This window comes from the organism of the source record quoted next, unplaced genomic scaffold (genome assembly GCF_019419815.1).
Source record: "Pyrus x bretschneideri cultivar Hongxiangsu unplaced genomic scaffold, Pyrus_bretschneideri_v1 Contig6, whole genome shotgun sequence".
In the NCBI taxonomy this organism is placed as follows: Eukaryota; Viridiplantae; Streptophyta; class Magnoliopsida; order Rosales; family Rosaceae; genus Pyrus; species Pyrus x bretschneideri.
In genome coordinates this window covers 9,370,637-9,394,032 of record NW_025999798.1, presented here as the reverse complement: position 1 = coordinate 9,394,032, position 23,396 = coordinate 9,370,637, and the positions used below count along the sequence as shown (strand labels likewise).

Sequence of the window (23,396 nt, the reverse complement as noted above, 5' to 3'; positions counted from 1 at the left end):
TGGCTATGAGAATGAAATTATACTAACTACATACAACAAACTAATGCATGTGAGTCAACTAAAATTCTAATACTATATAATACATATGACTATTTTTTTTTTTCGTTATTTTTGTGGTACCAAATCACTTTTTATGTGACTTTTGTAATGAAAAATTTGTTAATTAAACTCTCGTGATAAGCTCCGTTAACAATTGAAGTTCAAATCACTTTCATTTTTTTTATTTTTTATTGTTAGATAAACACATGTGAGTCTCACGTGAAAATATAGCCATAATTTCAAATCAAATTAGGCAGGTAACGGCATCTGTTTGTTTGATTTGGGGGATGGTATGCCGTGGAAATATGAAGGACCTCTTTTCTTCTCCTCCATTAGCTGCGATGGATCCGCGAGAAGAAAATCAAGACTTTCGTGGCTGCATCATTGACGAGCACGAGGTGAGATCGATGAATTTCGTGTTTGTTGACTCTAAAAATTACTAAGTTTATGCGGTGAGTAGATTGAGTAACTAAGAGTTAACTACGTCTTTTTAGTGAATGCAGGTGTGCCAACTCACCATCAATGAAGTTCAGTTTTTAATGTATCGCACACTCAAGCAACCTAGTAATATCTCACTTTGTCGGGAAGGTTGATGAGATGACCTATTTCAATGAGAAGACTAATGACTCCTCACTGACCAGCCAAATTTGAAGTAATGCTACTACCCCAAACTAAAGATGCTCATCGGTCGCCTAAGTGATTTCTCATAATATCAGAATTTCACGAGATGTGCGCAGGATATTTGTGTGTTGAGTTAAAAAAAATTTTAACCTTGCGCACTCACTTTTGATAACCAAGTCAAAGTTTGATTCTTGAAGTATCATCCCATGTCTGCAAATTTTTGCATGCCAATCCAACTCTCACCACATGTAATTCGCACAGAACGCTCTCTCCGGACCAGTCATTTCGAGTCTTATCCCACATGCCATGTACTTACAACCTTTAACCCTTTATTCAAACTATCCTTATCGAATCGCCAACTTTTGCATAGAATCCAACATGTGCCTTAGAGTTCAAGAAGAAAAAACCAAAGGGTAGTATTCAAGGCACTGCAACCTTATCAAACATGAAAACTACTTCGATTAGAATCAATAGTAATGTTCAGAAAAATCTCTTGAATTCTAGAACCATTCAACTGTTTAAAATTCTGTCTATTTAACGATATTGATTATACGGACGGATGGCGTAATATTGGTCAAACACTGTCACAACCTACTCCCGCTTTTTTTGTTATGGTTTTGGTTTTTACTAGAGTTGAGCTTCTCTTGCTTAAACTAGAGAGAATCATTGGATTTGATTATTTTTTCTTACTTCTCGTAAATTCTTCGATTTTTTTTTTCTTTTCATTTCAGTTAAGCAAACATGTTAGAAAGATTTGTCAATCATTTAACATCCAGGATTTGTAACTTGTCTTGTTTTAATTAGGTAAGCATTCCATAAACTCTTGCTTTAAACAAAAATTTTAAACCAATTACCCCGGATTGATACTTAGGAAATTAATTATAAAAAAGTAGGAATCATTTCACGCCATACTCGCTCCAGGAGGCGCGTGGGCGGACTGATCTTCTCCTTCACCATCAAGCCTTCTTCTCCCCCATCACCTCCATTAATGCTTCCAAAATAAATAAATATTATTTATAAAATTAAATAAATATTAAATAAATAAATTTGGAAAATTACGGAAACCCCGGTCCTCCGTGTTTCTCAAACATGCGCCATTTTCTGTTCGCCACCACCACCATCATGCCCTCCTCATCCTCCTCCTTCTCAGCCGCCGCCACGTCATCCTCCTCCTTCTCCCCAGCCCCCAAACCCAAATCCTCAAAACCTAACTCTAACTCAAACCCTAATTGCACCCTCCTCTGCAAGCACTCGCCCTCGGCGACCCTCGACCTCCTTATCCTCATCCTCGTCCTCTTCTCCGGGACCTTCCTCATCACCTCCTACTTCTCCTACATCTTCAACTCCCTCTCGCTTCTCGTCTCTCACTCCAACCTCCACCTCCTCCTCCACCACATTCCCGTCCCCTACGTCGTCGGCTTCGTCGCCTTCTTCGCCGCCGCGCTGTTCGTAGTCGAGTTCTGCTGCGGCATTAGATCGAAGAAGTGCGATAGGCCTGGGTGCAAGGGCTTGAAGAAGGCTATGGAATTCGATTTGCAATTGCAATCGGAGGAGTGTGTCAAGTCCGGGTCTAAAGATATCGATAGGCTGCCGTGGAAGGGCGGCAGCGAGGGCAATCCCGATTACGAGTGTCTCAGGACTGAGCTGAGGCGGATGGCGCCGACCAATGGCCGTGCCGTTCTGCTGTTTCGGGCTCGATGCGGATGCCCGGTGGCCAAGCTCGAAGGCTGGGGTCCCAAGAGAAAACGTCGGCATAAGAAGTGAGTTTCTTTCTCCTTTCTTGCCTGCATTTTCTTGATTACTTGATTAGATGGAAGTTAATTGCATTGAGTAAATGTTGTTTGTATGGATCTGGGTAAGTTTCAATTTTATGAGCAACTTACTGGATGCTATGAATTGAACAATTGGACTTCAATGGGGTTGCTTAATTTTACGAAAATTTTCGAGTAATTGTTGCTGGGTACTGGAGGGTTTATTGAATTGCTAAAGGCTGAAGAGGTAGAGCTTAGATCACATGAACTTCCATTAGACTTGGATTTGAGTCCGAGATTGAGATCTCGTACATAAACTCTTTAAGCAATCAGATGATCCGTCTGGAAGAGTAGAAGTATAGGTGATGGCATATTGTAGAAGGTAGGCACCTAGGCTTTTGGTAAGGGAGACCCCTTTGTGTTGAAAATTAAAATTTTTCTTTTGGTTTGACCTTTCTTCGTTTGCCCACCCACCTAAAAAATTATGTCCGCGTAATGTGTCTTTTCATTTTGTATCCGTGGTTAGATCTGTTAGGTAGCTGTGCCGTATTGCATCTGGCATTTTTGAACAATGTAGGCTAGAATAATGTTTTGTTTGCTCAGTGGAGCCTGAGTAATATGGAATTTAATGGTAATACCTGTGTATATGTTGTCAGTTGGACAACATTCTTAGATAGTGCACCAAGAGACTTATGATTGGGTTCAGATTGATCTGTGTAAATAGCATGTACATTTGTTAATCATATGGGAGAGTACTCCTTAATAGAGATAAGCAGGCTGGGCTAGTACGAGTATGGTATGGACACGGCCTGTTTCAAAAAAATTGACACGATAAAGCCCTAACAAAGTAAAGAACAAGAACTATAATAAATAACTGAAACAATCCAGCTGATGAGGCACTGGACAAGTGTAGAAAAATATGGCACGATTAAGGCACCACACTAATATGATGCATGAGTACGGCACAATTATGTTGTTCCCAAGTACCAAAGGAAGCATAGATGGCCGGATTTTAATGACGGCCCATTTTACACATCTACTCCAGAAGTATTAGGGAGAGAATTTGTTTGGGTCCATAGTTTTTGAGGTAAAAAAGTTAAGGGTCTCTAAGTTTCATAACCTAGACATCAACCTCAATGGTATACATGACAGATTACTATAGGATTTCTGTGGAAATCTTTTAATCAGAATATGAAAAGAGGCTGGATGAACATCAATACAATGGTAGCAGTGAGTATAATCTGAAGTACTAAACGCATGAATGCTACGGTATAATTTGTGGTGTAGGTCATGAATGATTATTTCATGAGTAACTGAGAATGGTTACTGAAAAGTGTAACCATGGTTGACAATGTGGAATAGATCATGATTTGATATGACTTTTCTTCACAAAGTAAGTATACGCACAAACTTGAGTCCTCGACATAAACTGATAGGATACTATAATGATGCTGGGGTGGGGCATATACCCAGTAATTTTAGCACCGTACCTAGGGTTTCACTCTGTCCTCATTCAGGATTGGTCCAGTTTAACATCATCCCTTTTGGGCTGCATTTCTGGTTCAGATAGATCTGGCAGTTACATATTCCTCTGCTGATTTGGTTTTAAGTTTTGCTATGGAACGTATTCTTATAAATAGAAAAAGAAAAGAAAATGTGTATCTTGATATGGCTTTAGTTATTTGCAGCTTGTCTTACCTTGTTAGAAGACAATGCCCTCGGTAGGTTTCAAATGTACATTATTGGGTGAACTATTATGTACTTTGCAGCTTAACTTATTGTTTTGTAGGCTGGCAAGTTTTGTGTTGTAACGATTGTATGACTCTGTTAAACCCTGAAAGTGGCATTGAGCAATTACTTGCAACTATGCAAGCTATCTAGTATCTACTGCTGCATCTGCATTGTATACGGTTGAGGACGATTATTTATCTAAGTCTCTTTGGTCTTGCAGGGCTCTGGCCGGTATGGCTTTTAATGGAGGAGATCATCGCTGATTGTTCAGGATGCTTTTGGCCACCGGAGTTCCCCTTACATGTTCGATTACCAGTTAAATTATAGATGTTCGTTTTTAATTCCTTGTATTCTGGACTTCACTCTCAATCAAAACAATTCTTTTACATTAGTCATATACTCCGGCGGTGCACTTTTATTTCTGAAACCACCTTTGTCTAGACAAGCACCTTCTCGAGCGGTTGCCCCTCGGAAGGGCATAATGAATTGAATGAGAATAAATATAGCAATTGTCGATTGGATATTTTGTTTGCAAAGCTATATTACCTCTACCAAATGGGGGAATTAATGGACCGCTATGGATATATGGATGAAGGCCTTTGTTCTCAAAATTGATGAATTATCCAATGTGACTGCAACATGACGACATGTTGTATCAATTCACCCGTGTTATAAGACATGTATGGTAAAATAAAATATCACTAAGTTGTTTATAAATCACGAGATTAATATCAAATTATTGCTGACTCAGTATGTGTATGATTGTTCCACTTTATGGGTGAACTATTTAAAGTTAGCTTGGGTCTAAAGTCACTACCTTTTTCGATTGTTTTTGCTTTCATTTTATATTTACCCTCTCAAGTCTCAACACGTCTCATGCTCTCGTCAGATGCTCCAATCTCAGAGACCGAAATCGTTCCCTGGACTTCCAGTCCTTCGCGTTTCATGTCTCAAATGGCTCTCTACCGCCGCCCCCGCCACCCAAAACCCAGAGGACAATCTCCGTACCTTCTTCACCGGCAGAATCAACCAAACCCAAACCGACTACGAGCTCGCATTGGTTTCAGCTTTAAAGTCCTGCTCTTCCCTCGCGGCCTCCTTCCAAGGCCAGCAAATCCACTCCCTTGTTCTGAAGTCCGGACTGGACTCCAACAATTTTATCAAGAACAGCTTGATTAACACGTACGCCAAATGCGGCTTCGTTGCCGACGCTGAGTCGCTGTTCGATTCTTGCTCTAAGTTGGACCCGGTGTCTTGTAATATTATGGTTGCCGGCTATGTGAAGTCTGGTCGTTTGGAGAGTGCACGCCAGGTGTTTGAGAAAATGCCTGAGAAGGGATGTGTCTCATATACTACTATGATAATGGGTCTTGCCCAGAATCAGTGTTGGACCGAAGCCGCTGAGGTTTTCAGGGATATGAGGTCAGCGGGGGTGATCCCGAATGAGGTGACAATGGCGACTGTGATCTCAACTTACTCGCATTTGGGCGGTATTTGGAATAGTCGAATGCTTCATGCTCTGGTGATTAAGTTGCAGCTTGAGGGGTTTGTTCTCGTCTCTACGAATTTGCTGCACATGTATTGGGGTTGTTCGAGTGTATGCGATGCGAGAAGTTTGTTTAGTGAAATGCCTGAGAGGAATATAGTTTCGTGGAATGTCATGTTGAATGGGTATGCAAAAGCTGGGCTTATCGATTTGGCTAGAGAGTTGTTTGACAATATTCATGCAAAGGATGTGGTCTCATGGGGTACAATGATTGACGGGTATGTGCAAGTGGAGTGGTTGAGTGAAGCTTTGATGATGTATCGGGCAATGCTGTGTACTGGGCTAGGGCCGAATGATGTTATGCTTGTAGATTTGATTTCGGCTTGTGGGCGCTCTGAGGTGGTACATGAAGGTCAGCAACTTCATGGGACAATTGTAAAGGAAGGTTTTGACTGCTATGATTTTATACAGGCAACAGTCATCAATTTTTATGCAGGCTGCGGCGACATGAACCTTGCTCGTCGTCAGTTTCAAAGGGGCATCAAGGAGCATGTTGCATCTTGGAATGCCCTGATTGCAGGATACATAAGAAATGGAATGATCAACCAGGCAATCGCCTTGTTTAATGAGATGCCTGAAAAAGATGTTTTTTCATGGAGTTCCATGATTTCTGGTTATGCACAGAGTGATCAACCTGAATTAGCTCTAGAACTCCTTCAAAGAATGGTAGCTACTGGGATCCAACCGAATGAAATTACGATGGTGAGTGTGTTATCTGGAATTGCTACATTAGGCACATTGGAAGAGGCAAGATGGGCACATGAATACATAATTGAAAACTCCATTCATCTCAATGACAATCTAAGTGCAGCACTCATTGATATGTATGCCAAGTGTGGGAGTATCAATACCGCCTTAGAGGTGTTCTATCAAATCCGAGATAAAACCTCAACAATCTCACCATGGAATGCCATCGTATGTGGGTTGGCCATGCACGGACATGCAAAGTTATCCCTTGAAATATTTTCAGACTTGCAAAAGCGTAATATCAAACTCAATTCAATCACATTCATCGGCGTCCTAAGTGCATGTTGCCATGCTGGCTTCGTGGAGGCTGGGGAGAGGTACTTTAAGAGCATGAAAAATGTTTACAACGTAGAACCAAATATCAAGCATTATGGTTGTATGGTGGATCTCCTTGGAAGAGCTGGCCGAGTAGGAGATGCTGAGAAAATGATAAGGAGCATGCCCATGAAGGCTGATGTAGTCATATGGGGCACGCTATTGGCGGCATGTAGAACACATGGGAATCTGGAAATAGGAGAAATGGCTGCAGAGAGTTTGACAAGGTTGCAACCATGTCATGGCCCAGTTAGAGTTCTCCTATCCAATTTATATGCAGATGCAGGGAAGTGGGAAAAAGCCTTTTCAGAGCGGCGAGCAATGCAGAGCCTAAAACTGGAGAGATCACCGGGGCACAGTGATGTTGTATGATAAGGGTGCTGGGGTTTTAAAATATTCAAAGTTTCCGTCAATTTGAAGATGTGGGCTGCTATACAATCATTCTGGAGAGAAAGCTTTCAACTTGTACCATAAAGAATTGAAATAATTTGACATTCAAATGTAACTACAATTTTCAAGCTGAATTTCAGAAGGGAAGAATAAAGGTAAACGGAAAACAATAAATTACGGCTCGCTTTCAATTATCATTTCTGCAGCTGCACCCATGAAATCAACACCACCAATCCCCAGCAAATCTAGAGCAAGCTCCTCCTCATTCCACTGTCTCAGCCGCTTACTGATTCTCTTCAAGGCATCTACATCAACGTCCAGCATCCAAGTCGGCATGCAAACCACCATGAGGCTAATGAATCCCAAGACATACGCGCGCCAGGTGATCTGGTCACAGCCAAGAGATATCTGACCATCTAGTGCACTTGCAAGAAATTCCATGTGGGTTCCAAGAATCTTTGGACGCCGCTTGGATCCCCAGGATGATGAGTCAATACCCCATACAAAGCCTCCACACAGTGATGCAAAGTAAGCAAGCACATAACCCCTTAACCATGCATCTCCGTTTGATTCTCCATCCTGTCTGAAACTGTGGATAGATACAAACCATGAAGGCAGAAATTCTTTAAACAATGACTGAACCAGATCTAAGCCTCCAGATAACCATACTAAAGAAGCCGCAAGTGAAGCCATAAGTTTACCCCGAGTGAGGTTTGAAGCCATGTGATATTGTCCTTTTATCATTGCATTCTTTGCTGCCTTCAGTCTCTTGCATCTCTCGGTAGGAACCTGTCTTCCTGTTATCTCTCTCACAGAATACATCATGAGGGAAACAATCTCTTTATTCAAGAAGACAATGTCCGATAAATATGGATAAACATGTAGATAGAGGATCCCAGGGGCAACAGGAGAAACCCTTCCATGGATTTGAGATCCAATTCCATGGGCAAGAAGAGCTCCAATACCTCCGTTGTATGAGAGAGGAGAGGAATCCAAGCCAAGTGTTGCAGTGAAGCAGCTCTTAAGAACCTGGATCAGAGCATTGGGGTGTTGGAGGAAGACAGCACGAGATGCAGAGAAGACAAAGTGGTTGCCCCAACGCTTTGCTTTCTGGGTCCAGAGTGAAAAAACAATTGGCATGCAGGGCCAGGGGCAACCAGCTGCAATGGAGGCCATGGCCACGGTGCATAAATCGAGGTATCTTTTTGAATCTCTGTCAGTTTTGTACGTTATAGTAAGGCTTACTAAGGCAGCCAGTGGCAACGGTAATGTAGCTTGACAGTTTCCTTCTGTGACAACAAACCGTTATCTATGTTAGAAATATGTACGGTGTCTGCATGTTACATATCTTAACCATATATATCCAACAATTGAGAAAAATGTCTCTAGTTTATGCCCCTATTAGAGAATTATGTTCATGAATCACAATATTCATCACATACATTTACGTAATGTTGAAAAATAAGAAACCTGAAGGAGCAGTGCTTGGGACGTCAACAGAAGTGGCAGCTACAATTATTTTAATCTTCTCCACAATATTTGGCAGATTTGCATCAGGACAGGGCCAATCTGTTCCGTTCATATAAGCTGGTTTCCAAACACCCCTTCGTATTTCAGCTGATAAGTAGCTCACAATGGTTCCCAAAGATGCAGGAAGAAAGTCAACCAAGACTTTAAGCCCTAAGACAACAGAGCATCTAGGATTTTAGTAGTACACATATGTAAGGCCAAGTAATTGCAGTGACTTCAAAAACACGTCAGATCGGTTCTGAAGTACAGTTTGCCTCTTAGGTTTCCTAGACAGCAGATAATGCTAGCGCACACACACACACAAAAAGAGATACTTAAGACTACTTTTGAGTAGGTTCCTTTCAGTGAAGATGAATCCAATTATAGGTAATTATAAACGGGTACTTTACTCACCTGTCGCCAGTTTTCGGGGAGTGAGTCTCCCATGGTTACAAGCTGTTAAAGCAGCATCAGCTACAAACGGAACAGCTGCCAGAATATCCCAAGCTGCAGAGTTTCTTAAATAAGTATCTTCGTCTGCTTCTTTAGACGGACTACCACTAACAGAAGCATTAGAATCTATTCCTTGTTCTTTGTCTTTGAACATCATGTTTAAAAGCTCATCAACATGGCGATGAACAGGGTTTCCATGGGCGAGTCCAGGGAGGGTGGAAGCTATGCAAGCATTATGCTGCATGTACCAGGCTTTTAATTTCGGGAATGAATCAATGAAGATGGGGTGTGCAGATGATGAGCTTGAAACTGCTGCAAGTCTCCTTTTCTCAGGATCCTGGCGGACCTTTTCAGAGGATACTAGGTGGGAGTTTCGTACTAACAGAAAGTATTCGGGAGTAAGGTTGGGTTGAACAGTTGGAACGTATCCTAGTTGGTCTGAAAAGCAATGATTAAACCTCCACAGTTTCAAAATAAGAGTGAATCCATTAGAAAACACAGCATGAGCAGAGGTTTCTGTCCCTGCTGTGCTACTCCAAGTTTCATTAGGTACACATGACCCAAAAATCTCACAGATCGCCATCACTGAGCATGCTAGTTGTGGAACCTGGCAACAGCATTACCAAAACCGAACGACATCAATTTTCGCCTAAATAACATCATTTAGGTTAACGAAAGTAAAAGTACCATGCCAAGTAGTGAGAAAATCTTGATGCAGTCAATGGACGATATCCCGACAACAAGGGCATTCAGAAACGGAGCATAACCGATCAGATGGCTGCCGCTGCCGGAATAATTTGCAGGACATGGAGGAGACAACAACCTAATAATAAAATGGGCAGTGTGTTCCTGCATGAAATGCGGACCTTAATGCATGATGATGGAGAAGATCTGAAGATTGAAAGAGAGAAGGTAAAGGACGAGAATGTAATTTACTTGTATATTCCAACCCTGATTCAGGGAGGCCCCACAAAGAATGGTAACTGCTGATATTTTCTCAGAATCTGATCCGTTGATGGCTATCTCATGTATTTTCTCCAGTTCTGTTAAACTTCCACCAAAACCATGATCTTACATTCAATTGCTTACCAAAGGCGTAGGGGTTTGCACAAAAAGGAGCACATCATGTGGGATAACATATATTGTTTTTATTAACTGTTGTACACGAGATTTGAACTTATAATGTGAAGATTGGTGCCGTTGAACCAACATTAACATGAGTGATGATATTGAAATTGATGGTGTGACTAAGGCAGAAATACAAATGTTTTTAAATAACCTCCCGCAAAAGAAAAGAAAATTTGGGGATGGTTTGATAACCATTTCGTTTTCAGTTTTTACTTTTTTCTTTTAACTGAAAGCTTGTTTGCCAAGTACTTTCAGTTTTTAGTTATCAAAAGTATAAAAACTGAAAACCAAAAAGTAAAAACTCTAGAAAGTAATTTTCAGTTTCATTTTTCTGAAAACTAAAAATAGTTACTAAACAAGATTTCAATTTTCAAAAAGTGAAAAGTGAAAACGAAATGATTATCAAACGGTTAGTTAGTTTTGGGCTTGTTTGGAAGTGTTTTGAGAGGAAATGATTCTCGCACAACCGTTTTCTTTCCCTACACACACACATCACACCCATGTTTATTTACAGTCTTTGAATTGAATAAATCAAAGAGAATCAAGAGACAAAAATAAATAGAGGTGTGCAGAACGAAAAAATGAGAGTGCAGAAATCATCTCAATTTTTAGAATGGCTTAGAGTGGTTTTAGATGACCAAAAACACTTTGACTACAATTGGCTGAAAAAGTGGTGTCATGTGAAAAAGCTTCATAGAGAAGCACATTCTTTCAAGTGTTTTTTCAAGAAGCCCTTGGATTTTTATTAACTTTCAATGTCCTAATAAAAGCACTTTTTTAATGAATGCGCTTATGAGTAGAAGTGTTTCTTATAAAGCATTGCCAAAAGATAAATGCTTGTATATACCTTGGTGCAGGAATTGAAACCAATTCCTTTGTCAACAATGGAGTAAGTTCTGCCCCCTGCATCAGTGAGGACCACCCAGGAACTTTATCAGTAGGTATATTAGAAGGCATTTCATTGATGCCTCCTTTCACATAGCCCGGCCAGAAATATGCCGACGTGTCTATTAGATTTCTTGCTATGCAAGCCTCGACTATCAGATGTCGCATGTTTCCTGCTGAAACAAGAACATGGATTTAGAGAGAATTGCATTTATAATCTGAATCTGTAACTCCGGTTTTACTTACAGCAATCCGTCGAGCTGTCGTTCGTGCCAATGAAATCCAATGGTGCATTTTCAACCCTCGTCCCTGAGATGAAGATCATTGCTTTCGCAGCAGCCCGGTTTGCTGCAGAAACAACAGAACGAGGGGGAGCCAGCAGTCCTATGAAATTTCCCAGCATTTGTAAGCTGGAAACTAAATCATCGCGCGACTTCCCTGTCACCTTTTGTTTTCTCGAGTGATTGGCGAAGCTGTATTCTGTCGTGTCCACCTTCGCGCTTTCATCTTCTTCGATAAGGCCAGCAACCACAAGAGTGGTGATAGAGAGCAACATGCATAAGCGGGACTCTAAGTGAGGAAAAGGGGACTCAAGAGGCTCCCTTTCCTGAAAAAAGGAGAAGCAATTAACGCGATTGCCCAAACTGATAAGGTATGATTAACTTGTGTTCCAAGGAAACAACAGAAGTTTAACAATATCGAACCCTTTGGACTAGACGAAGTGCTGCAATCCATAGGCCTAAGAAGGTGTCATGCCAAGTTGCACAGTTTACGGCTTGAAGGACCTTCATCAAACCTGAGCAAGAAAGAAAATATTATATCCTCCGACATTGCTAACGGTCGATATAAGAAGTGATCTGCTTACCGGTGATAACCTCAATGGAACTTGTGGCATTGATCTGTGTAGCATTTAGGGCATCTTCTAGCACCAGATCAAGGGGAAGCCATATGGTTGAGCGACCGGTTCCATGGCATATTCCATCCGAAGAATCCATAATCGAATGGCACTTATGCACCGAGCGCAATTTGGATTTTTGCGAGCTCATGCAAATGTTTGAAGCCAACTTCAGAAGTTCCTCAGGACTAGTAAGTTTGGTATTTTTCAACGCCAATGATTTTTCGGCAAGCAGTTTCATCCGCTTAACAAAAGCTTCCCAGTGTTGAAGCCTGAGAATGTGGCAGAAAATTATCAAGCATTAATCTCCCATACTAAAAACTTTGCCTGGGGGTAAAACGATTACTTCCATTGTTAGGAAACATACATGTTTCGTTTCGCCAAGTTAAGAACCTTGGAAGTCAATACATTTTGCAGAAACTCAGCGATTAACTCAATGGCCATCACAGTGTTACGACTCTGCAATCTCTCATATTGTTCATTCCGCTCCTCATGATGATTTTCGAGACCGTCTATGTCCATGTCTTGGGGTTTAGTTGGCCATATGGACTTCTTTCCCGGAGCAAGTTCCAGTAACCCCTCATCGTCTAACGATGAATCGAGCAACTGCCACACGGTTGAGAAGATGAACGCAACCACAGTAGTCCCAGCTTCGGTTGTTTGCAACCCAAATGTCTGGGACAAATTAAGAATAGTATCTATTGATATCATAACCCTGTATGGAGAAGATAAGTTATATATTGCAATGCCCAAAAAAAAATAGGGTACAACAAAATTTCATAAAAAACATTTACATTATACACTAAGTGCCCGTTTGGAACTGATTTTGGGAGGGCTAGAATCATTTATGATAGTAGCACATGAGAAGTGCTTTTGTCACTTCCAGAATCACTCCCAAACAGGCTTTCAGTCAGTTTTTTTTCTAAGACAATGTAAACGGCTTTTTTTTTTCATCAATACAAGTGATGAAATTAGAAACTCACTGTTGATAACTAGGCCCTTTTATTTGAGATCTGAGGGAAAAGGCATGTCTCTTGAGGAGCTCCATGTAAAGCCTATATGCTATTGGCTGGACACGTCGATTCGGAATAACCCTATGGAAATCAAAGAAGCAACTATAGAGTTTATTTACGTTACTGGAATTCTCTATGCAGAATGTCAATCCTTTATAAATAACGAATTTGTATCGATATTGTTGATAATTTATCAACATCATATCAATACGTTTTATTGCTGACATGCTATCACAATGATATCAAATAGGGTGGAACATGGGTTTTATTTGTACATGAAAGTGTAACACATGAACAGTTTTCATTCAACAAAGTACAACTACAAAGTCTAATCTTGCGAGAATTCTTTGAGCATAATGTATATTGTTTAAGATAGGATTTGTATTGATATTGTCGATAATGTGCCAATATCATGTCATTATGTTTTGATATATCGACCATTCAATCCTTAAATCAAAACAGAAACACGGACCTGGAAGAAAGCAAAGCAAGAACAAGCATGGAGGGCACCATGTTGAAAACCAAGGCCTTCTCAAGAAACTTCCACATAATCGGCACGTTGTTTTCCCAACAAATATGTGAAACCAAAACGTCGGCGAGCTCTATAGATGGCAGGGACACCCCGGCAGAGGCCAAATTCGACGAGACTTCAATCGACCAAAGAAGAGGATCACTACCCTTTTCTTGAGCCTCCTTGGTCTGCATTATCACAACATCCCAGAGGCTGCTCGGTTCGGAATCCCCCATTTCTCGGTCACAATGGCCAGTGTTTCGGGTTGTTTCCGGCGACAGAGATATTTCGGGTGGTGGAGAATCAGAAGAATGTTGAGGGATTGTCTTTTGGATTTGCTCCACATTCTGTGACCCTGCATGATGTGCATGTGTGTTTTTTTGGTCTTGAGACTGAAGCGGTCAAACATGGAGAAAGTCAAACTGGCTGTAAAATTGCCACTTGGATTCTATATCGTTGAGGAAAAAAGTCGGGAATTTAGAACAATTTTGTAGAGATCATTAAACTGAGTTATGCTGATTCATTTTTCTTCTCTCTAGGGATAACTAAAATGTAATGCGCATCACTTAACATGTCAGTATATTTTATTAATTACAAATTTTGAACGTTATCAACACATTGTCAATGATGTATTAAGAATAGACATATGTACTTTGGCCGGATTATACGACTCGTATTGGGTTTAAAAGGTTAGGTATTCATAATTTATTGCACAAAAGAATATGAAATATATTATAAAAAATAAAAAAAAATTGAAAGAATAACTCTAATTAGGTGCACAAAACCTACAAATTTGCTACAAACTTTCTAATACAGTTAGATCCTACGTACTATGAACGGATCCGATGGACTATTTGAGAAAAGAAAGAAATTAGAATTTGCACGAAGATGGACGGTGTAAACAAGCACTTCGCTCTCTAATTTTTCAGGGAACAAAACTACGTAACTTTTTGCTACAAAATGCTGCAGATGTTTCCGACGATAAATCTAATCTACAACCATTTTGTACATTTACATCTGACCTCCTAAAACCTTAAACCTGCATTGAGGGAATGTACTTTACATCTCATTTTCGACTATGAGTTCGGCGGCCGCTCCCATTGTACCAACACCTCCGATCCCCAGCAAGGCCAGAGCAAGCTCTTCCTCGTTCCACTGCCTCAGACCATTACTGAGTCTCTTTAACACGTCTACATCCACCTCGAGCACCCAATTTGGTGTGCAACCGATCATGAGGGTTACAAAACCAGACACATAGGCACGCCATGTTGCTGAATCACAACCAAGTGATGTATTCCCATCAAGTGCACTTGCAAGAAACTCCATGTGGATATGTAGGATTTTAGGACGTCGTTTTGATGCTGATGATGAGGAGTCAATGCCCCAAGCAAAAGCTCCACAGAGCACCACGAAGTATGCAAGCGCATAGCCACAAAGCATGGGAACCATTCCTTCTGACCCTTGTTCCTGCTCGGAGCCATGCATAGATATAAACCAAGAAGGCAAGGTTTCTGTGATCAATGACTGAACCAGACACAAGCCTCCTGTTAACCATACTAAAGATGCCCCGAGTGAAGCTGCTTGTTTCATCCGAGACATTGCTCCATCAAGTGAAACCTGTTGATATCTCATTGGGTTTCTTGTTGTCTTCGACTTCTCTAATCTCTCTTTAGGACGAGCACTGCATGCTATCTCTCTTACAGAATGCATCAAGATAGTAACAATCTCTTCTGTCATGAAGACTATATCTGTAATTGATCGGTACACACGTAGGTAAAGAATCCCTGGTGCAACGGGGGAAATCCCACCACAGAAATGGGAACCAAATCCATGACCAAGAAGTGCTCCAACACCACCATTACTCGAGATAGGAGTGGCATTCAGGCCAAGTGTGGCAGTAAAGCAGCTTTTAAGAAGCTGAACCATTGAATCACTGTTCTGGAGGAAAACAGTCCGAGATGCAGAAAAGACAAGGAAGTCACTCCATCGCTTGGCCTTTTGAGTCCAAAGAGACGCGACAATTGGCATACAAGGCCATGGGCAACCAGCTGCAAGGCACTCCAAGGTGGGGCCAGCCAAACTGAGGAAGCGTTCTGATGCTCGATCAATCTTGTAAGTAATAGTAAGACTCACGAAGGCAGCTAGGGGCAGTGGAAGTATAGCTGGAGAGCTTCCACCTGTAATAGTTAAGTGTCAGTCAAAATACTAGAGGTGACGAAACAATATGGGGAAAATGGAAAGAAAAGAAAATCTGTCCCAAAACATGTAATAGCTTTATATTCCTTCTCGTTACAAGTTCGTGATAGGGGAAAACCTGCAGCAAGGCTAGGGACATGAACACCAGTAGCAGCTAGGATTTTCTTAATCTGTTCCTCAACATAGGATAGATTCACAGCCGGACTGGGCCAATCTGTTCCATTCATAAAAACTGGTTTCCAAATACCCCGAGTTACTTCAGCGGAAAAGTAGCTCACAATGGTTGCCAAAGATGCAGGAAGAAAATCTGCTAAATCCTTAAGCCCTGAAATAGAGAAATTTTCAGTTATTTTATTTATTTCGCCAGGGTATAATGACTTTTCTCTTTAAACTTGACGGCCACATGTAGTAATGCATAAAAATAAAAAATAAATTTGGTTCAATTACATCTACAAGTCAAATGTATAGGACCTCAAGAAAATCTAAAATACCCAGTTGGATGAAATTCAATGATACAGTTAGTATTAACTCATTCAAACATTCAGGATTTAGTTTTAAGAAAAATTAAATTCAAATACTATTTCATACATTTTCCTTGGTATCGCTGTATTTAAGTAACAAACCATTAACAGAAAATGAGATGAGAACACAAGGCTAACCTGTAGCAAGTTCACGAGGAGAAAGTTTTCCATGAGCACAGGCCGTTAGAGCAGCATCAACCACAAAGGGAATAGCTTCCAGGATATCCCAGGCAGGTAATTTAGGTCTCAGAGAGTTGTCTTCATTTCCAGGTCCCGAAGAACTACTACTTGGAGAATTAACAGAAGTTAAAGACTGGCTTCCTCTGTTAATCTTTGTGAACATCATGTTAAGAAGCCCATCAACAATCTGATGGACAGGGGTTCCGTGAACAAGACCAGAGAGGGTTGAGGCTATACAAGCTTGATGCTGTCTATACCAAACTTTTAATTTTGGAAATGAGTCCACAAATACAGGTTCTGGAGATGATGAACTTGCAACAGCAGAGAGTCTCCTCTTATTTCGATCCTGGTGAGCACTTCCGGAAGATACTAGGTAAGAGTTTCTTACAGATAGGAGGTACTCAGGTGTAAGTCGGGATGCAACCGTGGGTACATCTCCCACCCCATGCTCAAAAGGAGGATGATTAAACCTCCACAGCTTCAAAAGGAGAGTAAATGCATTTGAAAACACAGCATGAGCAGAGATTTCTTCCCCTGTTGATAGAGTCCAGGAGACATTGGGAACACATGAACCAAACACCTCACAAATCGGCATCAATGAACATGCAAGTTGTGGGACCTGGTAAGAAAATTAAACGACAGTACTTTATGAGGCTCTTGTAATTAATTAGCTGTAAGTCAAGGGTGTGCTCAATCCCTGAATCTAAGATGTGACAAACCCTAACAAGATTATACTGTATCCGTCACATTTAGTTAAGTAAAACATATACCTACCAAGCCATGTAAAGAGAAAATCTGAACGCAGTCTACAGATGCTATTCCAACAATGAGGACATTCAGCATCGGTGCATAACCTATTAAATGGCTGTCATCCCCAGAATAATCAGCCGGAACCGGAGGGGACAGTAATCTAATGATAAAATGAGCAGTATGTTCCTGCATAACAGGTGAACCATATGTTAATTAGAGAGCTGAGTGATTGGTAGAAAATGGCAAGAACTTTTAGTATTCAAACAGGCAAGTGCGAAAAAGTAACTGCATTGTGCTATTGGGGGCAAAGAAATCAGAATATATATCAAGTCTTAACAAAATTGTTTTCTTCACCTGTATATTCCATCCTCTTATTAGTGAGGCGCCGCACAAAACGGTAGCAGCAGAAATCTTCTCACCGTTGGATCCATTGACTGCAACCTCAAATACTTTCTCGAGTTCTGCTAAGCTTCCATCAAATCCATGAGCTTAATTCAGTAGCTTTACCTTTGGGTAAATTTACAAAAAAGAGCATCTGATATACCTGACTTCAGGAAAGAAAAAGGAGTAACTGAAGACCAGGCCATCATCAAAGAAGCTTAAAAAGGCAATCTAAAGGGTCATCTATCTATACAGAGTTCCCCTTTAATATTTTGCACACTACCCCGCCACTTAAACATAACGCTAGTGGCCAAAGGTATCCATGTACGACATCAATTAGATTATTAGATTCTTAAACTCCTGTGAACCAAATGTAAACCCGTGTAAAACCTCCATCCTAAGTAGTGCATTTATGTATGAACTCAAAAACCGAGAACTTAGAAATCACCTATTGATGGGCCTTCACAAGTGGTAATCCAATTTAAGGAATCAACAGTTACCAGAGAGAAAAAAACTGCCTATCCACTTATATTTGACACATGTAGTATAGGAACAGCGGTTTCAAGCCAGAAAAGCAGCAAGGAACTAATTTAATTACAACATGAATTACTAAATGTAACGTAATTAAAAGGTTAAAAGCTAGTATACCTTGAAGCAGGACTGGAAACCAAAGAATTAGCCATTGCTGGAGTAAGCATAGCCCCCAACATAAATGACGACCAATCAAGCCCTTGAGTTGGCATGCCATGAGGTAACTGGTTGATGCGTCCATTAACATAACCTGGCCAGGAATATGCAGAAGTGTCCAGTAGACTTCTAGCAATACAGGCCTCAACTATCAAATGACGCATGTTTCCAGCTGTAAACAAATACATAAACCTAAGATTAGAATGCCTAACAGTAACCGGTATACATTGACTCCAGAAAACAATATACGGTATCAAACTTGAAGTTGCTTATGGCACTGACCATTATAGACAAACCAAAAAGAACTATACTAAAACCTCAAAACAGGAAGAACATAGGAGAATAAAATAAGGCTGAAAGAAAAAAAGAAAACTCAATAAGGAAAAGAATACAAGACCACAATAACCATGCACAGCAATGCACGACACAGCTCTAAGGGTTTTTATGTTGAGCAGTAGACATTTGAAAAATGAATAAGAAGATTATTTTAGTGAACTGCATCACCATGCTCCAAACATCCATTTATTTCAAATTTGTGCCACTTCTAACTCTTCTTTCATGTTGAAGCAACTCATTGACATTGAATTAGAGCTAGATCATATTACTCACAGAAGTTGACAGGCATGTCCATATTACTCACAGAAGTTGATAGGCATGTTCATATTACTCACAGAAGTTGGTAGGCACGTCTTTCATACTGATGCACTCAAAGTATCTGCTCCCAGCACTGACACCTGAAAGGATCAGTATTGCTTTTGCAGCAGCCTGATTGGCAGCTGAAACAACAGACTGCGGTGGAGTCAGCAAACCCTGATAATCACCCAGTGTCTGTAGGCTGGAGACTAAATCATTGCGGCGCTGTCCTAGAACCTCCTTTTCTTTCCAGTGATTGATTGAGCCACATTCATTTTTGTTGGTTGGTGCAATTTCCTCCTCCTCAATCAGATCAGCAACCACAAGTGTTGTGATACTCAATAGCATGCATAAGCGGGTGTCGAGGCGAGGCACAGGCCCCTCTATGGGATACCTTTCCTACACGGAATAAAAGAAATATAAAAAAGAAGGCATAACTAATATATTTAAACAGTAAGTAAATCTGGTGCCAACTCTTATACCAAAAAAATAATTGATGGCATGCATCCTAACAGTAAGAGCTTAAGTTTTTCAAGATATGGGAAACCAACGCATTTCTAATGGTGTTATAGCAGAGCTGCAGAAGATTCTGTGTTAAAATCCCTACAACTGGAACCCCCCAATTTATGTTAAATTTCATAGGTTGGACTTTCTAGCGATGAAATGAGATCCGCACGTGAGAGAAGTTTTTAATAAAAAAATAGTTGTGACTCACGTATTAAGAGAGTAAACAACTTAAGCTTTTAGGACCAGAGATAAAATACAACAAATTCTTCCTTTCATTTACAATAAATCAACAAATTATATCATTGAGCAACAACTTTGAAGCACTACGGTTACCAAATAGACAATCAACCGGCACGATTGTCTAACTCATAAAGTTTTAGAACTTTGTAAGAAATTGTGCCAGTCCCCAATCAAAGTTGACAGAAGTACCCAAATCAAGTTGCTTAAACTTCTAGGACATAGGACATATGGGTCCAGTCGTGTTAAATTTCTATGACATATGGCTAGTAGGATGTTTATAGGGAGTATTACGATTCTGTTCAGGAAATATGCTAACCATTCAGACAGAAGAGGACAAATTTTAAAGTTATTCAAAACAGAAACGAACCCTCTGTACAAGACGAAGAGCTGCTATCCAAAGGCCTAAAAAGGTATCATGCCAGCTTGTGCTATTTATTGCTCGGAGGGTTTTAACCAAACCTACAAAACAAAACCTTGCTTTTTCATTCTCACAGAACTGGTTTCATAAGAACAAATATTAATTTAATACTACTTTAAGAACAAGGGATAAAATTTTTGTTTACCAGTAATTACTTCAACAGCACTTGTTGCGTCAACTTGATATCCATCCATGGCATCTTCTAATACAAGATCAAGAGGAAGCCACAAAGCAGAACGACTAGCCCCGTGGCACAGACCAGCAGAAGTGAGAGATCTATAAGCCATCACTGCATGATACTTTAGCAAAGAAGTTGTTTTACATTCTCGAGGCAAGACCATGCAACCATCTGAAGTCAAGTTTATAAGAGCCTCTGCAGTAAGAGTTTTCGAATTCTTCAATGTTAATGAGTTTGATGCAAGCATCTGTAATCGTTGAGTAAAACTTGTCCAATGTACCGGCCTGAAAATGTGGGTCGGCATGTTAAGCAATCTCTTGCGGTGAAGGCAAAGACCAAGAAGGAAATGATCAAGGTACTGGTGAAGGGAAAAGTTAGTCTTTAATTTTCGGACTTGCTGACAAATGAAATGAAAAAAAAAAACAAAGCCACAATGCATACAATGAATTTCCAACGTAAATAGAAGGAAATCTGTTGAAAGAACATTCAAAAAATTTCATAAGGATATAACTTGAGTACTAAGATCATCCAATGCTTGAGAAAATTAAATATTAAAGTCGTACAAATTAAAGGGAACTAGACGAAATATAGATGCAATTGCTAAAGGGACAAGAACTTACAAGTTTCGGCGAGCCAAGTCAAGAATTCTTGATGTTGCATTATTTTGAAGAAATTGCCCAATTATCTCAATGGCCATGACAGTATTTGCTTCCAGCAGTATCTCATTGTGTTCACTCCTCTTCACATAATAACTACCCTCACAATCTATCTCCATTTCTTGAGGTTCAATTGCCCATTTGGACTTCTTTTCGCGGGTACAGTTCAGAAATCCTTCATCATCTAATGATGCATCAACCAATTGCCATACAATTGAAAATAAAAACTCAACCACAAGAATCCCAGGGTCACTTGCTGGAAAACCAAAATTCCAGGAAAGATGAAGAACAGATTCTATCGATTTCATGATTCTGTACGAAGAATATAGGTACAAATTCCAGATACAAGGTAAGCACCATTGTCAGTACAATGTAAGCAAACAATATTCTGTACTAAAGATAGCTTACATTTGATAATTTGGCCCATTTATCTGAGATTTAAGGGTAAAAATGTGTCTCTTAAGGAGTTCCATGTAGAGTCTATATGCCACCGGCTGGGAACGTCTACTTGGAATGACCCTGTAGAAAGAATGATAGACAACAATAAGACCGTTAAGAGAGTTTCCACTTTCCTACAACGCAAGGGAGCAAGCATTTTCTCACAAGTGAAACCATACAACGGTAAATTAAGAAAAAGTGAACATAACTAGATCTGGAGAAAGAAACAAACAGAACCCAACCATCCAAATCCTGTACCAGCACATCAGTGGCAAGCAATGCAGCCTAAGATCAGTAATCTACATGCCACTTGATACTTCAAAATAAATATTTAATACGTAATTATCAATGCCACAATCACTCATCAATGTAACACATTGTTGATCCATGAATTTAATTGAGTTCGCAAGCAAATGAAGATTAAATTAGGATGATCACATGTCTGCCGCTCTTTGCTCGGTTGAAAGAAATATAGGAATAAAGACGCCAAAAGTATATTTAACGCATCTAAGGAATGAAAACTCCACCCTACTAATGTCATTACAAAAACTTGGCTCACTCATTATCCTTTTTTTATTTGGCTTCAAGGAAACATTAGAAAGAATGCTTAACAACATTGATCGTACTGATAACTGAGACAGGGAAAACCGAGATGGAAATTATAGAAGAATCAACTTTTATAAGAAAAACATAAAGTACAAGGACAAACATGTGAACCCATTTCATGATTTGAAAATGCGGGGGAATGGTAAAGAAAAGTCTGAAATTAAAAAAAATGTTAAGCAAATAAAAAGGAGTATTTGTGCAACACAATAGTTTCTCCTCCTAGTCAACTGAAACTCAAGAGTATGCTACGATTCACCAAACAACACCAATGTATTTAAGATTCTGGTATTACTTTCATTTCCTCCTTTTTCTAAGCACCAAACAAAACAGTACAGAAAACAAAGCATTAAACACAGAAAACCCATTAAAACACAGATAGCAATGAATCAAACAGCAGGAGGGCAAAACAAAAGATGAAACCTTTAAACCATTTCACACCCTTTATCTGATCCCAACTGAAAAATGTCTCAAAAAGAACCTCATTTAAAATCCAAAAAACCGCAGACCTCGACTTATAGTCAAGTTGGCTAGGGCAGAGCGCTTCCCACCGTGAATCCAAGTTCGAATTCTCCTTCCGTAAAGATGAACTTAGTGTAGATTATCTTTCAAAAAATAATTACAAAAATCTAACCCACCCAAAAAAGCTAAAACCGAGAAACCAAAAATCTTCAAACAGCAAATCTGAGAGCGAAAGCACAAACCTTTGTGAAAGCAGAGCAAGAACAAGCATGGGGGGCACAATCTTCAACATCAGAGCCTTCTCCAGAAACTTCCACGCAATGGGCACGTTGTTTTCCCAGCAAATGTGAGAAACCAACACGTTGGCGAGCTCCACCGAGGGCAAAGAAACTCCCATGGAGTTCAAGTTGGAGGACAACTGTATGACCCAGAGCAGAGGATCACTACCCTTTTGCTGTGCCCCTTTGGTCAGCTCCACCACACTGCCCCAGAGACTGCCTCGGAAAGCACCCTCCATTTCTGAGTCAGATTTTGGTTATGGTTTTGGAATTTGGAGTAGGTTGGTGAGAATGTATAGAAAGAGAGAGGAGAGCGAGAGAGAGAGCAGATCAACAAATGCAGAGAGGTGACTGTGATGAGTGAGACAGGAAGGGAGAGAATTGTTTCATTGTTTTATGCTCTGTTTTTGTTTTTTATTTTTGAAGTTGTGAAATTTTGTGTATAAATTGCCTAAAATTGGCGTTAGAAATGGAAATGTTTAATTGTGTGAATTGTGGTTTCGTTAGATTGTCTTTAACATCTCTATTATGTTGTATCCTTTTTGTATTCTACGGTGGTAATGCTCACCACTTAAATTTGTATATATGCACATCACAGATTTTGAAATTTAAACTCATCTAACAATGATAACTAGAATGATGAGTATTGTGAGGTCATCTCCAACCGAAGAGTCCAGAGGGCCAGAGGGTCGAAAATAGCCCGAAAACCGTCTCCAACCGAGGGCCAGGTTAGA

The 23,396-nt window shown here is 40.2% G+C and overlaps 4 protein-coding genes across 4 annotated transcripts; 2 read left to right on the top strand and 2 right to left on the bottom strand.

Annotated features, from left to right (window-relative positions):
• Positions 1 to 1,575: 1,575 nt before the first annotated feature.
• On the top strand, positions 1,576 to 4,665 carry LOC103955623 (uncharacterized protein At5g19025). The gene is made up of 2 exons (XM_009367523.3): positions 1,576 to 2,420; positions 4,363 to 4,665. Exons 1-2 carry the CDS (start codon positions 1,750 to 1,752, stop codon positions 4,403 to 4,405), a joined length of 714 nt encoding a protein of 237 aa, XP_009365798.2. The 5' UTR covers positions 1,576 to 1,749; the 3' UTR covers positions 4,406 to 4,665.
• A 281-nt stretch (positions 4,666 to 4,946) lies between these two features.
• LOC125471470 (pentatricopeptide repeat-containing protein At5g19020, mitochondrial) lies at positions 4,947 to 7,239 on the top strand. The gene has a single exon (XM_048571881.1). It carries the CDS (start codon positions 5,032 to 5,034, stop codon positions 7,120 to 7,122), a length of 2,091 nt encoding a protein of 696 aa, XP_048427838.1. The 5' UTR covers positions 4,947 to 5,031; the 3' UTR covers positions 7,123 to 7,239.
• Positions 7,240 to 7,309: 70 nt separating this feature from the next.
• Positions 7,310 to 13,919, bottom strand: LOC103955622 (mediator of RNA polymerase II transcription subunit 33A-like). The gene is made up of 12 exons (XM_009367522.3): positions 13,496 to 13,919; positions 12,994 to 13,104; positions 12,378 to 12,725; positions 11,981 to 12,282; positions 11,820 to 11,911; positions 11,362 to 11,722; positions 11,078 to 11,291; positions 10,039 to 10,153; positions 9,790 to 9,951; positions 9,064 to 9,709; positions 8,611 to 8,820; positions 7,310 to 8,426 (listed from the first exon to the last, which is right to left on the bottom strand). The coding sequence occupies exons 1-12, from the start codon at positions 13,768 to 13,770 to the stop codon at positions 7,315 to 7,317; spliced, it is 3,948 nt and encodes a 1,315-aa protein (XP_009365797.2). The 5' UTR covers positions 13,771 to 13,919; the 3' UTR covers positions 7,310 to 7,314.
• Positions 13,920 to 14,425: 506 nt separating this feature from the next.
• On the bottom strand, positions 14,426 to 23,092 carry LOC103955620 (mediator of RNA polymerase II transcription subunit 33A-like). The gene is made up of 12 exons (XM_009367519.3): positions 22,627 to 23,092; positions 21,290 to 21,400; positions 20,846 to 21,193; positions 20,193 to 20,509; positions 19,997 to 20,088; positions 18,921 to 19,281; positions 18,211 to 18,421; positions 17,536 to 17,650; positions 17,206 to 17,367; positions 16,390 to 17,050; positions 15,849 to 16,055; positions 14,426 to 15,711 (listed from the first exon to the last, which is right to left on the bottom strand). Exons 1-12 carry the CDS (start codon positions 22,899 to 22,901, stop codon positions 14,594 to 14,596), a joined length of 3,978 nt encoding a protein of 1,325 aa, XP_009365794.2. The 5' UTR covers positions 22,902 to 23,092; the 3' UTR covers positions 14,426 to 14,593.
• Positions 23,093 to 23,396: the final 304 nt, after the last annotated feature.